At 38.0% G+C, this 17,070-nt stretch overlaps 1 protein-coding gene across 2 annotated transcripts in view; it reads left to right on the top strand.

Annotated features, from left to right (window-relative positions):
* The window catches only part of DDX18 (DEAD-box helicase 18), a 516,018-nt gene that overhangs the window by 92,800 nt on the left and 406,148 nt on the right, over positions 1 to 17,070 (top strand). For both annotated transcript variants that reach the window (XM_044074977.1, XM_044074978.1), the window contains one exon: positions 3,262 to 3,397. In XM_044074977.1, the coding sequence (XP_043930912.1) occupies positions 3,262 to 3,397 (136 nt within the window). The remainder of the gene's footprint in view (positions 1 to 3,261; positions 3,398 to 17,070) is intronic.

Here is a 17,070-nt window from a genome sequence, read left to right on the forward strand (position 1 = left end):
TATAGTCTGGGCAGAAGAGGGCATAACTAGTAAACCTGTGTCAGCCTTTCCCACATGTCTTTATATCAAACCTCTGTGTGTGTGTGTGTGTGTGTGTGTGTGTGTGTGTGTGTGTGTGTGTGTGTGTGTGTGTGTGTGTGTGTGTGTGCGCGTGTGTGTGTGTCAGCTACTTGGGCAGGGACACAGAGCACTGGTTGGACAAAGAGGAAGCTGGAAGTCTTGGCTTGGTCACTCAGCTGAGATCTCAACTCTATAGCTGTGCCAGTGGAGAGTCTTATTGGGGATCTGGCGGAAGAGGGATATACCAGACCGGACTGATGTAGTCTTTTTGTGCTCTTAGGGGAAATTGCACTTGAATGTCCCCTCACAGATGCCGGTGGTAAGGATTGAGGCTCCCTTGATTACTGGTCCAGTGGTGGGTCGTCACAGGGCTCTCAAGTTGTACTAGACTATTGGATTAGCAGATTAAAGTGCCAAATGCTGTAGAAAAGCCAGATGAGGAACGCTGTTTAAGGGACTCTTCAGTTAGACCACGGGCAGCTTCTAAGGGAAAATAAATCTACTTTAGCTTTTGCGTCTATAACCGCCAGTGGTTATCTCCACTGTGTGGTGCTGCTCAAAGGTGCGCTACACAGAAACTGATGCCTTGAATTGCTCAGGTGAAGATAGTAGAGCAGGTCGCCAAACTCTGTGGAGCGGTAAAAATGCTGGGCTTAAGTAGCAACTGTGAGAACCCTTTTTTTAAAACAAGTTAAGCAATTTTCAAACAAGCTGGCCAATGGAAATGCTGAATACTGAGCCTTATTCTAACAATCTCCAACTCTGATGGGTCCTTTGCTACACTCTTCTGCCACAACTTGATTGAATATACCCTGTTTTTGTGGATGCATTTGTGCACACATGTAGTAAAAGAAAAAAAGAGAACCTGGAGATAACTGGGTTGGAATTTTTTACTCTGTAGCTTTAACTGTGTGTGTGTGTGATGTTCTTCGTGTTTCACTGTTGCAGTCATTACATTTGTGTGTGTGTGTTTGTGTGTGCGTATCTATATTTATTTATTTATATATATATATATATATATATTTATATATATATTATATATATATTTATATATATTTATATATATATATATATATATATATATATATATATATATATATATATATATATATATATATATATATATATATATATATATATATATATATATATATCTATATCTATATATATATATATATATATATATATATATATATATTTATATATAAATTTATTTATATATATATATATTTATATATATATATATATTTATATATATATATATATATATTTATATATATATATTTTTTATATATATATATATATATATTTATATCTATATATATTTATTTTTATATATATATATATATATATATATATATATAAATTACACACACACATACGTATATAATATTATATCAATACAAAAACTTTGTCAAGAAAGAGACATGGTGAAGTGGCGTTGAGAGCTTTCGTAAGTGTAGTGCTTCATCAGAAACAAAATAGCTGTGATTGCAAACCACTCTAAATGTGTAGTAAACACAAAGGAAATGTAACTCTCAGCCAAGGAGAATGGTAGCATTTCAGTAACAAAGGTGTATCATTCAAAAAAACTAATGGTTTGTTTAGAGACAGGTAATAAAACATCAAACAGTCAATGGAATGCCTATTATAGAGATCAGTGTAAAAAGCAGCTCAGATGTCATTTGAGCCACTTTAAGGCACATTTAATGTTTATATTTTCATTTAAGCCAGGAAATGTTTCAGCGTTCAATTCAAGTTGTGGCTTTAATTCTCTAAATTCCAAAATAAGTGTCTAAATCACCAAAAAATGTCAATCTGCTCTAAAACCATGAATCTAAATGTAACAAAACGGTGGCATAAACGAGAATGTCTGCCTAATGCATTCTTATTTCTTTATGAATTGCTGCACAATGCTGCTTAATGCGGCTGTATAATTTTCTACTATTCTTGCCCACATAAAAACACGAGCAGGTGTCACAAATAACTGCATACACAACAAAGGAAGTATTACAGTCAATGTTTCATAACGATATTCTTACCACAGTGTGAAAATATTCTGTGTGCGTGTGTAATATATATGTATGTATACATATGTATGTGTGTGTATCTATGTATGTATAGATATATATATATATATATATATATATATATATATATATATATATATATATATATATAAGGTTGTTGATATATATATATATATATAAGGTTGTTGTATCTTTCCGCTTTTCCCGGTTAGGGGTCGCCAGAGCGGAACTCTGGTACGCTAATTATTGGCAGTAGATTTTTACGTACTGAGTTGCCAGCCCTAACATACAACCTTCAACGAAGGTATGTTCATTCACGCATGTGTTCACACAGAAGACGCTTTAGCTGAGAATCGAACAGGACAACGTCTTACTGTGAGGCGACAACACTACAACAGCACCACCACAACTGGAATAAAGGCAAGACCACAACTAGATAAAATCCACTGATTTAATACAAAACGGTGTGCGCTTTCGCAATGGTGACCATTGCTCACCGTTTTGTAATAAATCAGTGGATTTTATCTAGTTGTGGTCTTGCCTTTATTCCAGTTAACTTCTCCACTAGGCTTTTGGTGTTTGTGAACTGTTAATTCTTTGGGCTGGTTGGATTTGTTTGTTATATGTATTTATGTGTGTGTGTGTATGTGTATATATATATATATATATATATATATATATATATATATATATATATATATATATATGTATATGTGAGTGTGTGTGTGTGTGTGTGTGTGTGTGTATATATATATATATATATATATATATATATATATATATATATATATGTGTATCATTCATATATAGATATATATATAGAAAGAGACTTGGTATTGATTATAACGACATGGACCAGTTACTGCTGTATAAGGTTTTTAAACAGGCTAGCATCTTAATGAAAAACAGAAATGTGCCTTTGCTGATTCAACTGAACAAGTGTTCTGCAGGAAACTGTTTCTTGTTTTTAGTTGTTTTAGTATGCACATGTGGCTGCATTCTGTTAGGAATATAGCACGCAATAATGTGTGACTTTTTAAACATTGGAGATCTTGTAGCAGTTTTCATTAGTATGACAGATTAAAACATCCAACATAGCAGTAGTCTCTATTGCAGTGTTCATTTATGTTGTATGGATACTTGCATGCTGAATTTATTCTCTTTCTTTCAGGGGCTTTTGAAGACACCTCGTTTGCTTCACTTAAAGACCTAGTCAGTGAACATACCTTAAAAGGAATTGCTGAAATGGGCTTTACTAACATGACAGAAGTTCAACATAGAAGTATAAGACCACTACTTGAGGGCAGGTGAGGTGTACAAATGTGTGATCCAAATGTTTGTGTGATGTGCTTACCTATATGTAGGTACTGCTTTCAAAGGTGGAATTTGCTTTGTAGTTTTAATAATAGTCGATATGGCTTCACTCTGACGCCAGATATTCATTTATTTTTTGTATGTTAGGCCTATTCCTCCATACTGTGTTTTGTAGGCCAATCATCAGTAAAACTTTTTTCTTTGGTAAATGAAGTGCGTTATCTGTTGCATTTAATATTTTTGCTAGAAACTTAAAAGCACATCCTAGCTGGGTTCTAGGTTTTGGTTTATCATTTGAGCCAGACATTAAGCTGCTGTAGTCCATTGATCCAAATTTTTGGATGACTTCTGAAATACAGCAAAACAGTGGAATATTTTTTCTGCTCAGTACCTAGCTTAACAATCACTTTCTCTGTACTTGGTTCACCCCAGAATCTTCTGGGTTGTGTTATGGAACCCTGGATCACTGTAGCCATGGGCTTGTTTCTGACATGTATACTACCTTACTTCTTATGTCGTCTTTTATTAGCTTTTGCAGAAAAATGCATTGACTGCTGAAAGAAGTCTAGACCGAAATACGAGATCTTGTATAAGCTTTCTAGACCTGTGAAGTTTCCCTGTGGTCTTTGGGTCCTAAAGTAGGACTATTTTCAGTTACCAGCTTTTACTTTACTACCCCCATTCTCTTTCCTGATGTCATTACCTGTTTTCTGTGCTTCTAATTTCACATACATTACTAAAAAGATTGGCTTGAATATCATTTGAGACCTTGCAAGGACTGAACTGAGACGATGAGAAGAGGGAATGGTTTCCCTTGGCGGAATGTTTAACGTTACTTGTCTGAGAATAAATTGTAAAATGCTGAAAGAAACAAGGTATGTAATTAATAGCAAGGGCCCGTGACTTTTTACAGTTGGCTGCTCCTATTAGTGGCTGCTTTCTACAGTAATAGTAAGTCAACTATTTGTTATTTGTCTTTGTGGTTGCCAGCAAAGCAGTGACTAGGTTAATTCCTGGAATCTGCTCTTGGCATTTAGTCCTTTGTAGAAGTGGTAGCTAACACTGCTTCCCACCCTTCAAGTGAGAGGTTACTGCTTTTATTGGTTGAATATTTGGGAGGCAATTTTCCAGTGGCTAATATGAAAGCCTGGCTGGAATCCCCATGAGAGGACTTCTGAGGCGGCCTTTACATATAGTTAGAAATGAGTGCTTAGCAAATAGATTGTATGATTCCTTGTTAGGTTGTATTATGCAGTGTGTCTATGACCTGTCTGGCTATGCTTCTGCTCCATTTCAGCATTTGTCTCTGTGTTCGTCTCCACTCACCTTCATGTGCATCTGTTTTTTAGATTTTGCAGCAGCATTTGGCTAGAGAAAGCATAAGGTAATGTTTTTATGCTGGCTGCAGCAATGGCTTCACAGGATTAGACTTCTCACAAGCTAGCAGGGTTTACCTCATCTTCCCTTTGTAGAACTTCACCCTCTTTGCATTACTGTTTCCGTTCCCCGGGTTTCCAGTCTGTGCTTGATCAAGTGCTTGTCTGCTGTCAGAACACTGCTAAAAGGAACATATTTTTTTTTCCTTTCAAGAGTTATCTTTGTAAATTCAAACTGAAGATTTTGGGGCTTTGTCAAAAAGTGATGGAGTAGGGTACTTTTTTTTTTCTCTTTTCTCAGTCTTGCCTTTGCAGAAACTCTTGGGATGCAGAAGAAAATTTAAACTTGCAGTGAGCATCGTTGATTCTTTTAGAAGCATTTAAATGTATGTTTAACAGAAGAAAATGTATTATTTTTCTTTCAGCTAAGAACTCCCTGATTCCAGGCATTCTGCCCCTCCCTGAAAAAAAAAAAAGCAGATGTACTTAATGGGTCAGATGCCAGTTCCTGCTACACAGCACAAATCTTGTCACGTAACAGTGCGTTAATTAGCGCACTTAATCAGACACCACTCCTGGACTGAGTGTGAAAAAGAGCCATGGAGATCAGTGCTCTACTCCAAAAAAACAAACGCAAATAAAGTAAATCTAAATTATCCCATAAGTGCTTGTTAACGTATCAGCATCCACTGGACTGAATGAAGCTCATTTATTCAAGTCTGTAAGACAGAAGGGGAAAACCCTTAAATTTACTGTAACTTAGCCCAAGGTCCTGATTAGTTTAAGGTTTGCAGGGAGGGCGAGGTAAAAAATAGGTATGTTTAGTTACAGTTGTGGTAATTGTAGGCATCCACATCTGTAGTTATATTCCATATACCAGGGTTTGCTGCCCTGAGCTGTCCCATGATGGCCTTTTGAGTTGAACACTTTCACTAGCAATATTGTCTCTCATAAAAAAGAGACTTGCAGAATTATATGTTCTATTCTTTTTGCTGCAAGAATAGGTTTGTTACATTTGTTTTGTTGGGTTGGTTCCAGAGCAGCTAACTAGTACCAAGTTTAGGATTTTATTTTTTATGTGCGGTAATAGACTGGAATCGGCTGTGCTTCAGAACTCCACAATGTCTCTGGAAAAAAAGTGTTTAACTCGTTAACCCTGCGCACCTTTTAAGGGCGCCTTTGTGCTTACACCCGTGCACTCTGAGACGCCAGAAAAGCTATGTTGTTCCACCCAAGTGCCTTCCACAAGCACCATTAAACATCCATTTAAATGCTTCTAAAGGAATCAGCGATGCTCACTGCAAGTTTAAACTGTCATCTTCATCCCAAGAGTTTCTGCAAAGCCAAGACCTGAGAAAAGAGAAAAAGTACCCAACTCCTTGTCACTTTTTGACAAAGCCCCCAAACTCCTCAGTTTGAGTTTACAAAGATAACTCTTGAAAGGAAAAAAAAAAATCATCTGTTCCTTTTAGCAGTGTTCTGACAGCAGACAAGCACTTGACCAAGGACAGACTGGAAAACCGGGGAACGGAAACAGTGATGCAGAGAGGGTGATGTTCTACAAAGGGAAGATGAGGTAAACCCGCTAGCTTGTGCTTTTAACATATTTAAATGAGTAAAAATAAATTGTTTGGGGGGTGTACTGAATTATTCAAGTGGGAAGATTGTTTTCACCTGGTTTAGTGTGATGTTGACACTTACTACTGACATGCAGCAGTGTTTTCTGCCTATGGTGATCAGTTTAGTGTACATGTAGCTGGGAATTGTGACTTAAAGTGGAATGTAGGCAACCTGTTTTGATGCTGGTTTTGAAATTGCTCCGTTTGTAAAGTTTACTAGTAAGGATCATAGTTATCAATTACTGTGAAAAATAAAGTTTAGTACGGTGTACATCTTAACAGTTAAGAATGAATGAGAGTCCGCTGCTTGTGACTGTGCTATTTTAATTGCACATTTTTGTAGAAGGTTTGAATATAGTTTGAATATAGTAATTTAAAAAGAGCCCAACAAATACCATTGGTGAATGTATGCTTAATGGAGGACAGCACTGCAGAGTCTCTACCTTTGTTTTCATTAGTCTGTTTCCCAGTTGCTAAAGTCTTGTACCTTGAAGTAAAAATCTCTGTTTGGTAAATAAATGGATGTGTTGTATGGCTTTAAGACCAATTTTAGCCTTTTTTTTTTTGCCTATTGATGTGGGAATTCCACCATTCTGGTTTCCTTCTACATTTGCTACCATAACCAGATCAAGGAAGTACTTGCAATTTTGATTAGCTACTGATAATGCTTTATGGAAGGGGCATGGTTCTGATGGTGGTTCATGAAGTGCTAATGTAGAAGACTTTGATTAGATGGGAAGCTCAGGGCAGGCAAAATTCATTCCTGAATTCTGTAGATTAGTGGACATGACCCATGCCCTTGATATACACAGCTTTGTAAGTCACTGCAAATTAGGTTTTCTGAGGTGAATTGCCTGAAGTGCCTGCCTGTATGTGCTTGCTTGCTTGTTTGTTTATTGCAGTTTGCTAAATGGGTAGGTGGGCTGGTGCAATTGTTACCAAAATACCAGCACAATGACTGTTTATTAGTTCCAGTGGAAAAATTGATGGCTCTGCATTGCCAGACATGAACAGAACGCATTCTAATAGCACTAGAACCAATATTCTTTTACAACCACACATAGTCTGTATTCACCTGGACTTCTGAGAAATGGATTCCAAACAGTACAGGGCCCAGCAGAGATCCTTGTGTTATGCCACTGGTAACTGGTCTAGTTGAGAAGGTCTATGATGATTCTTTCCACGGCCTTGCAGCTACCGATGGTTAGACTTGTGGGTCTAAAGTTCCCAGGGTTAGCAGATGGGCCTCTTTTGTGCAAGGGGATTACTGTTGCTGTTATCTATTCTGCTGTCCTCTTGTACTATTATCTATTGTCTAATGGAGGGATATGAACTCGGATGTGTGAGTGAGAGGAAGGCCTTAGTGAGATATGTTCTTTTATGCTGATTGTGGCATTGATCAACCAGATATTTTGAACAATATTTCTGCTTTTGTCAGTCATGTATAGAATTTAGGTGAGAGGAAGGGCTCAGTAATATATCAGTTATACAACTTTTACTCAATTACTCTGGTCTTTTCCTGACAGATAATGACTCACTCTTACATTGCACCTGCACCAGGAATGTGATGAATGTTTGCTCAAAAGGTCATGAGCAGCAATTATCGACTTTGTATGAGCATGCATAACCTAGCAGTAATGAAATGCAAGTCATTATCACATTATTAATTTACAATATGTACAAGTATAGTGTAACAGTGAGTCGTTATCACATGTCAGGTAAACCCATTACCAGCTGCCAGTGTTGTTCACATTACTAAAAGTCTTTATCACATTACAAGCACAGGTGTGGGGCACTCCAGATGCCTTCTAGTACCAGATATTTTTCTAATTTTGTAGTATAGTCTGCTAGGTAACTTGTCAACATGCTGAGTAAAACCTCATTTTCTAATTTTGTTGTATAGTCTGCTAAGTAACTTGTCAACATGCTGAGTAAAACCTCATTTTAAGATGGTAAGTGAACTATCTGTGTGTTCTACACTTGTACAGATATCACAGTTTGTTTATGACTTAGGTTGTGAAATGTATTAATTTTCTTCATCTTTTGGTAAATAACTTTGCTAGAGAATGTATCAGCATGCTAAGTAGTACCTCATTTTGAAGACAGTGTTAGTACTTACAAGATGGAAAAAGAACTGAAGATTTGGATGGGCTAACCAGGTAATGCAAATGATATGCATAAATATGTAGTTTTCCAATTCATCTGTCAAACATCAGTAGTAATCTGTTTGCATTTTCTTTCCTGTGCAGGTTCGTCCACCTTCTGACACTGGCATGCCTTCATGAGCAGGAGAACGACAAGTGAGAGTGTGGGTATGTGGCCATTCCTACATTCACTGGGCTGCCAGCCATGCCTCCTTAAGTGAAAACTACTACAACTTGAGCTTCCCCACATCTAGTGTGAAGGTATACTGGATTGCAAGAAGAGGTAAGCATTGGACCGGAGTACTGCAGTTGCTGGAAGAGAAGGGTTCCATCTATTCTGAGCCCGACATTCTTGTTGCTGCACATTGGAGGGAATGATGTCATCAGTCAACCAGTGGCGGTTGGTGACTTCAAATCAAAGGGGGGCTGCAGGAGACAGCTGAATGGGTGGGGCCAATGGGAAGGGATATGGCCAACTAGAAAGGGGAGGAGCTATGCTCAAAACCACAAAAACTGGAACTTTAAGTACGCTGCCCTGGGTGCCAAACCGTTATTATGAGAGTCCAAACAAGACAAAATGAAGTGTTGAAGAAAAACAATATTTCAAGGCATTGGCTGCATGACAGCTTACTTAATATCTAGATGGAAACAAAAAGGTTGTGAGGTATGAAAAAATAAATTACTTTTTAAATACATTACTGGAATGCCAGTCAAAATAAAGTACAAGGAAAACAAGCAGCACTCAACTCAAACCACTTCTCCTTGCACTTCAGTTCTAATTATAATTTATATTCAGCTTTATTAAAGTACCAAGTAACATGCTGAAAGTAGCAATCTCTGTGATACCCCCACTTGTAAAAATGTTTCTTATCCAAAAAAGACCTGCTGCCTGACAACAACTATCTACTTGGGGAAAACATGATCAAAGTAAAAAATGAAATGCAAACAAGAAACAAGCTCAAGATACATTGCTTAAAGGATTACTGCACAGGATATGGACCACACATGATAGATTGGCATTCTGTTTGGTTTACAGGTAAAGCCTGCAAAAATGACTGCAAATCTCCAACAAATGTAATGAGCTTCTTAAAATAATGCAATCCTGTCCTTTTATTACAAATACTGTCATATGCATTTCAATACCCAAGGCTTATAACATTATCTAGTTATGTGTAAGTATTCTCTGCATGGCAACAACAGAAAGGCTTTCAAGGTTGGCAATTCTGTAACAGTATGCTTATTAAAGCTTACTTGCATCTTACAATCCTAGACAAGCTTACCCAATGGTCATTAAAGCATTGCTACTTAAACACAGAGCAACTGGCACTTTCTGAGTAATATTAAGCATCAATAAACAGTATAAAAAACATGACAGAAACCAGAACATTCTGCAAAATCAAGAACAGAATAAAAGTAGTACTTGTGTCTACCTTGGATGGGGGGATACTCTGCACATTTACACTGCATAACTGCTCCTTGCATTGCTTGGACACATCCAGAGTCACTACATGGGGGAGTGGGGTGCAACAAGTATGTCACAATTTGAAACATCTCTGGCTGACTGTGATGGCCCTGACACATTTGTCATACCTCTCAACCACAGAGCAAGAAATCTGGACAAAGCCATACACAGAAGTGGGACAAAAGTCCAAAAATAAGGACACTTTTTAAATATTGCTCTTATAAACTGAGAAAGATAATAGAATAGTAGGTCTTGCATTAGTATGAATTTTCTGAAGGGTATGAAATCTAAAACTCAAATGTCTGCCATTATTTTCTAACTTCAGTCTTTAATGATTTTTTGCCAAAAAATCACAATTTTATGAAAAATGGACCAAAATGTGATGCAAAAATATAAAATAGCCACACAATACAGCTGGGAACCTCTCAAAGAAGGGACACTGTTTTAATATTAGTACTGCTAACTTGAGCAGCTGACAAAATAAAAGAATCCGCATGCATTTCTGAAATAAAAGTAATCTATAACTCTGATTATTACAGTTACTTCGTAATTGTAAACCCTCCTCGTTTTCTTCCAAAATTGCCGTTTTGCGGCTGGATTATTAGGGGAAGAGCAACATTTTGAGCCAAAATTGGGGACAGTTGAGAGGTTTGGATATGCCTAATTCTTCAAAGCAATTTATTTGCATGTACCTCTCAACCTGTTAATGCAGGAAATCTGGACAAGGCCAAAAATACTGGGGAACATATAAACAGTACTAAAAATTGTTGTGTAAACGGAGACGGTTGATAGAATAACAGGTCTTGCTTTAGCATGCATTTTTCTGAAGGTTGTGAAGTCTGAAACTCGGTGTCTGTCATTATTTAGTGACTTAATTTCTAAATTATTTGCCAGAAAACCACACATTTTATGAGGAACAAACCAAAAATAAGAAGCAAAAATCTATTCATTCTGTGAAAATCTGACATTTGAGAGGTATAGTTCAGCCGGAGCCGTCTTTGAGTTTGCTGCCCTTCCCCCTCACAAAATCATGGTTGAATGGAGCCTCCCCCCTGCAGCCATTCCAATGAACCATTACTTGGCTATTTCATGCCATTTACCATAAACAGTAATGTTCATACTGCTTTATTTCTATGTTGATTTGGACTTCATTTGAACGTTTTATTTTGCATTTTACAGCACAAACACTAAAACATTTGCTAAACAAAGCGATACAATCTCATAATGAAAACAGTCTTATTAGCATTAAAACGTCTCTGCCCTTGAAACACACATTCATTGAAACAGCATTGAAACCCACATTCAAAGAAAATACATTTTGCCAGTGGCAGATAAAATCAAGTTTGGGCTGTTTTCAAATCATAGGCCCCTTGCACACAAAATATACATATGCACTTTAATACACCTTCCTGATTGTATTAAATTAGATTCCTTGTACAATATAGTACAGTTGTTAGAGGGAGTTTTAAATTTGTTGTTTTGAACATTTTTCCAGTAAACAGTGAAACAAAATGCATGCACCAATAATGACAAAACTGCCCAATTCAGAACATTTCTATCATAAAAGTCTACTCAAACTTCTGCAGTCCACCAGAATCAGTAAATATGCCCAATCTCTGAAGAGGTAAAATTCATCTAAATAATTCCACATTAAAGAAATCTGTAACTAATGAAGAGGTTTCTGCTAGCAAACAACTTTATATTTCATTGTTTCATCTACAAATAAAGTGCCTGTTGCCCTTGAATAAATTGCCTATGTTGCATTAAAAAATGAGCTAGTAATATTGCAATAGGGAAAGGATGTCAAACTGAGAACAGGTTCATATAGTTACTAGGGATCTTAACCAAAAAGGATTGCAGCATCCACCCCCTTTACAATACAGTACAGTATCATCAGTGCATTTGTGTACTGAACCCACAGCCTTATGCATCAAAAGCAAATACACTACCTGTTATGCTATTAACAATGCAAGCCAACTTAGCATAAGCAGCACTAAACTTTTGTTCCCCTGCAGCTCTCAGCTTCTTGTAAAATCTACTTGACACTCGGCTGTATCTCTGAACTTTGCAGCACAAGAAATCTAGAAAAAGCCAAAATTTAGGGGGGGGCAAAAAACAGGGACATATTTTAAACATTGCTTATATAATGTTGGAAAGTTGCTAGAATAAAATGCTGTGTTACCACCATATATTTCACTGCCAAGTATTGAACCCAGGGCCCTGTGCAAAATAGTCAGAGTAACATACCACTATGCCAAATCATCTGTTTTATGAAAGAAAGGAAGACTGAAACTTAAATAGCTACCATTTATTGAATTCAGTTCTCACCATAGCTCTCAACCTTGGCACAAAAGACCTGGATGAAGCCAATAATGTGGGAATACAGTCCCAAAAATAGGGACAAATTTCAAATATCCATCTTTTAAACTTAGAAAATTGCTGTAATAATAGGTTTAGTGTTACCATGTACTTTCTGAAGTCTGAAATTCAAATGCATGTCATTTTTATTTATTTATTTAACATTTGTTAGCCAGGAAAGTCTGGCTTGGAACAAAAGCCAATTTTTGGCAGAAACACTCCAGACACGTCTTTGTAAGATGGGAGGACACCAGAGCAAACCCACACAAACACAGGGAGGACATGCAGACTTCACACAGAAGGCACCCCCAGCCAAGAATCAAACCAGATAACATGTAGCTGTCAGGCAACAATGCCACTACTGTACCATTGCAGTACTGATTGTGTTAAGAAACAGAAATACAGAAAGCACAGATTTTATGAGGAACAGAACAAATATGAGGCACCAATCTGCAAATGTTTATAAATGGTGGTGGGTAGGGAATTCAGGCTCTTTCCACTTGGCCCCAAGGTACAGGGTTCAAGCCTTACTCTCCACCCACTACCATGTAGCAACTGGGGCATTACACACACACACAACCTGAGCCAAAACTGCTGTAAAGCAATCCCTTCCTTCCCACAAGAGTACCTAGTCCTTCCTTCCTGTAGATGTTGCAGTCTAGTCCCTTTCCATTCTATGCAGTTGCAACTGCATAGACTGCTGGGAAACTTTGGAGTTGAATGTTGTCTTCATACTCCAGACTGCTGGTGGAGATGGTCTGGATTCTGTACGCATGCTCCAGATTGGTTCACCAGCAGTCCGAATGCCATGAGTGCGCTGTTCTGGGACTGGCGTTTTTTATATTCTCTCTTATTTTTATTTTTCTCTTTTATTTTATATTCATTTTTTGTTTTATTTCACTTTTTTACAGCTGGGAAAGCTGCATTCCTGCAGTCCAATAGCACGAGCCGCCCCTGCAGAGTCAACCACTTGGAAGGCTACGGTTTCAAATCAGAGCAATTTTTGAACACCTGCAGTCGTGGTGGCCACGTTGCCATTTTGTGTGATCTGGCATAATTCCAATCTACATTAGGCAGAGCCCCTCACTAACACTCTTCAAGAGAAACCTAGACAAGTGGATGGGAAACAGAAAATTTACCCTGGGATCACTGCAGTGGCTCTTCTAGACAGAGGCACAGGGAACTAATGGCTCTGCTGGACAGAGGCACAGGGAACTAATCTTAGGGAGCGGCGAAAGCCAACATATTCTGGCTAGGCTTACATATGCCCTCGGGCAGATAGCCTAGTACTTGCCTATGAACCTAACCTTGCCAGAATATGGAAAACAGCAAACGGTCAACAGGCAGCGCACAAGGCCAGACGTTTACAGATGGGTTCATGCATGGCTTGATGCACAGGATCTGTGGATCTACAATCTGCCATGACAGCATCACCGCAGATGATGTTCACCTGTTCAGAAGGGATGGCTTTCACCTAACTGAGGAGGGCATTGCGTTTGTCTTGACTGACCTCCACAATGCATTGAGGAGAGCTGTGCAGGATTGGTAACATGCAGCTTGTGAGAAGAATGGGAAACACCCATGACCAAGTAGGACCAGTATGGTAAGTAAAACTGTATTATGAATTGAGTTGTGTAAAATATGATATTTTTCTGAGTTTGGCAAATAACTGTAGTAAGGAGCTGGTGAAGATGCTGAGAAAGAGCAACTGTTAAGGAGAGTGCTACCACGTACAATCGAATATGTCAGTAACCATCCTGCAATACTTATTTTTTTATTCTGCTTTTATCAGGCATGTGTAAAGTTTAGATGACAGGAAGGGCTTAGTAATACAGAACTTGATCCCTTAGGTCCATTGCAGAATGGACACATGTAAAGAGAAAAGGCACTGGTAAGACAGACTGCTGATACTGAAGGGAGGTCATTTTGAAAACAGTATTGGTAGTTCCAACATGGTAAAAGAACTGTGCCTGTATGTTGTACACATGTACAGATATCCAAGTTTGTTTCGGACTTTGTGGAAATTATTTTTTTCCTGTATTTTGATAAATAACTGTGCAAGGGAGCATCTGAATGTGCTAAGTAATAGCTCATTTTGACGACAGTATTCATAGTTCCAACGTGGTAAAAGAACTGTGCCTGTATGTTGTACACATGTACAGGTATCAGTTTGTTTCAGACTTCTGAAAAAAATCATAATTTCCATAACCTATTTTGGTAAATAACTTGGCAAGGGAACATATCAGTGTGCCAAGTAATACCTCATTTTGAAGACAGTGTTACCACTTACAAGAACTGTCTGTGCAGTGTACACATGTACAGATATCACAGTTTGTTTAGTCTTGTAAGATTATGAAAATTATACATTTCCAATACTTCTCATTATTATGCCCATATCTTTGCAAGGGATCATGGTGATGACACAAATGATGCATCATTTTGAAGCTGACATTAAGACACACAACTTGTACACTGATATGTAGCTTTTGTCTGTTACAGGTGATGAGATGATATGCTTTATCAATTGGGAAATATTATATTGATCATATTTCTGTGACTATCTCCATAAAGCAGCATCACACAGTAATTGTTAAGTATCATTTTAAAGCTGACATTCATGCAAATAAATTAAATACAAATTGTATGGGTCTACATTGTACATTGGCCATGATATTGAGCTTTGCTTTTCCAAAAAGGTAAAAAAATGCACATTATCTGCATTCCTTCCCAAATACTTAATAAGGACTTTGATACACACTATCAACATTTATGCTGTTGGAAAGGTCAGTGTCTGCTGAACAACTTTCGCTTTTACATTTTTAGTCTAGCTGTTATAGTTAGAGTTATGAACATTTGTTTTCTGTATGGTATTACAAATGGACTTTCTGAAAAGGCTGCACTGTTGTTTCTATGGTGGAATTAAGGAGGCAGCTTTTTCTGAGCTGCTCTGGAGTGAATGAGTTAAACAAGTGTTTGTCAGGAGTGGAGATTTTACCCAAGGACTTCTATTCAATTTTTGCTTGAAAAAAACACCAGAATAAACACTGCACAGCCTTTAGGAAGATGACTGTAATCAGCAGGGACAACGACTTAAGGTGACCTGTCTGAATGAAAAAAACCCTAAAAGTCTTAATGCAGGTTGGCTGGTCTCTAGGTTATCCTCCCTTATCAGGAGTCCAACAAAAGAAAATGGAAAATGGCACACCTCCAAAAGTGAATGTTAGACTGTAAACGGAGTGTGTAAGGTTGTATAGACAGTGTTGGTCTTTCAAAAGCTTTCAACTCTGCTGATCCTGGTGGCAGTTGTTTTTATGCTGTCTCTTCCCTACATAATTTTATAGTGTAATTTCCCTGGTCTCTTCCCCTTGGAAGATCAACATTGGAATCCTATACCTGGTTTCTACTGTTGCTTCTTTCTCCTCACTGGAGACTAAATCAACTTCCAGGCATCCACAAAGGAGTCCTGAGCTCCAAAAGTGATGTCATCTCTTTCATTGTGAGAAACTGCAGATGCCTTCCTTTTTTCTTTCTTTTTGGCCTTATCCCCTCGGCTGTTGATATCCAGCCTGCCTATGTTAACCTGTTTTGTTCCCTTCCCCAGCCTCTCTCTTTATGAGGGCAGGAGGAATATTGTTTTGCAGCCCTAGACACACGGGTCCTCTGCCTCTTCAGGGAGAGAAGGGCACTGTCAGCCTTTTAACATGTGAGATTGTCATCCCCTCTCTAAGACAGGCAAGAGCTAGGAGTTGAGCATCATATACATGGCCAGGGATGTTGATTTTATATGTGTAGCAGATAGGGAGGCCATAACTGGGGAGCTGGGGCTGAAAAGCGTAACTTCACACCCATAATACTAGTGAGTTGTGCACCCCTTGTTACCAAGTGAGCCGTAGCCTGTTTGCAGTTGAAGTGTTCCTTCCACTGTCATTATTGGGAATTTGTTACAGGCAGAGTCTCCCTCACCCCATCATCATAGAATGGGCAAGACAACTTCAGGTACAGGCAGAGGTCAGAATTTATAGACATGAGCTGACTTTGGGAAGAAAGCAGTCTCTCTCTCTCTCATATATTCCATCTGTAATGTATGTAAAAAAAAAAAAAAAAAAAGAGGCCTGGAGAGAAAAGCTTTAACGTGACAAGTTCATTATAACCGTGCATCCAGGACATTCACATGTCTGGTAGTTACTCATAAGCCTAGTACAATAGACATTTAAACTTTATGAAGGAAATCTGGTCATGCAATGTACATGTAGACATTATCTAGTATTTCTGTACAAATGTTAAAATAGTAAACTTTGCATGGTGGCGGAGGCTGCACCAAAGCAGTAAGATAAGGGAAGGGGAGAGAAGTGCTGATTCCTACCCCCTCCTTTACTGCCTCCCTTCCCCCCACTGCCTATCTCTTAAAATTTTGTACAGTAGCTTGGTTCTTTTCAAGGACTGCTGTTTTCAGCTAATATTAGACCAATAGTTAAGGGGTGTAGTAGCTCAGTGGTACAAAATAAGATTTTTATCACTGCCATCCCTTCTTATAGGTGTCACCCTAATTCAATCCCTTATCCAAACAGACTTAACACTAGCAGTAGTGAAGCAGTTTTTACAGTGCAGGGAAGTACAATACATCCTGATGAGTCAGGAGGAAAAGTGTTTCTATTGACATTCGGTTACAACCTGTCTAGGCTGAAAGAAACTCTTGGAAGTGAGAAA

This window comes from Protopterus annectens, chromosome 6.part0 (assembly GCF_019279795.1).
Source record: "Protopterus annectens isolate FY-2018-M chromosome 6.part0, PAN1.0, whole genome shotgun sequence".
NCBI classification, from domain to species: Eukaryota; Metazoa; Chordata; order Ceratodontiformes; family Protopteridae; genus Protopterus; species Protopterus annectens.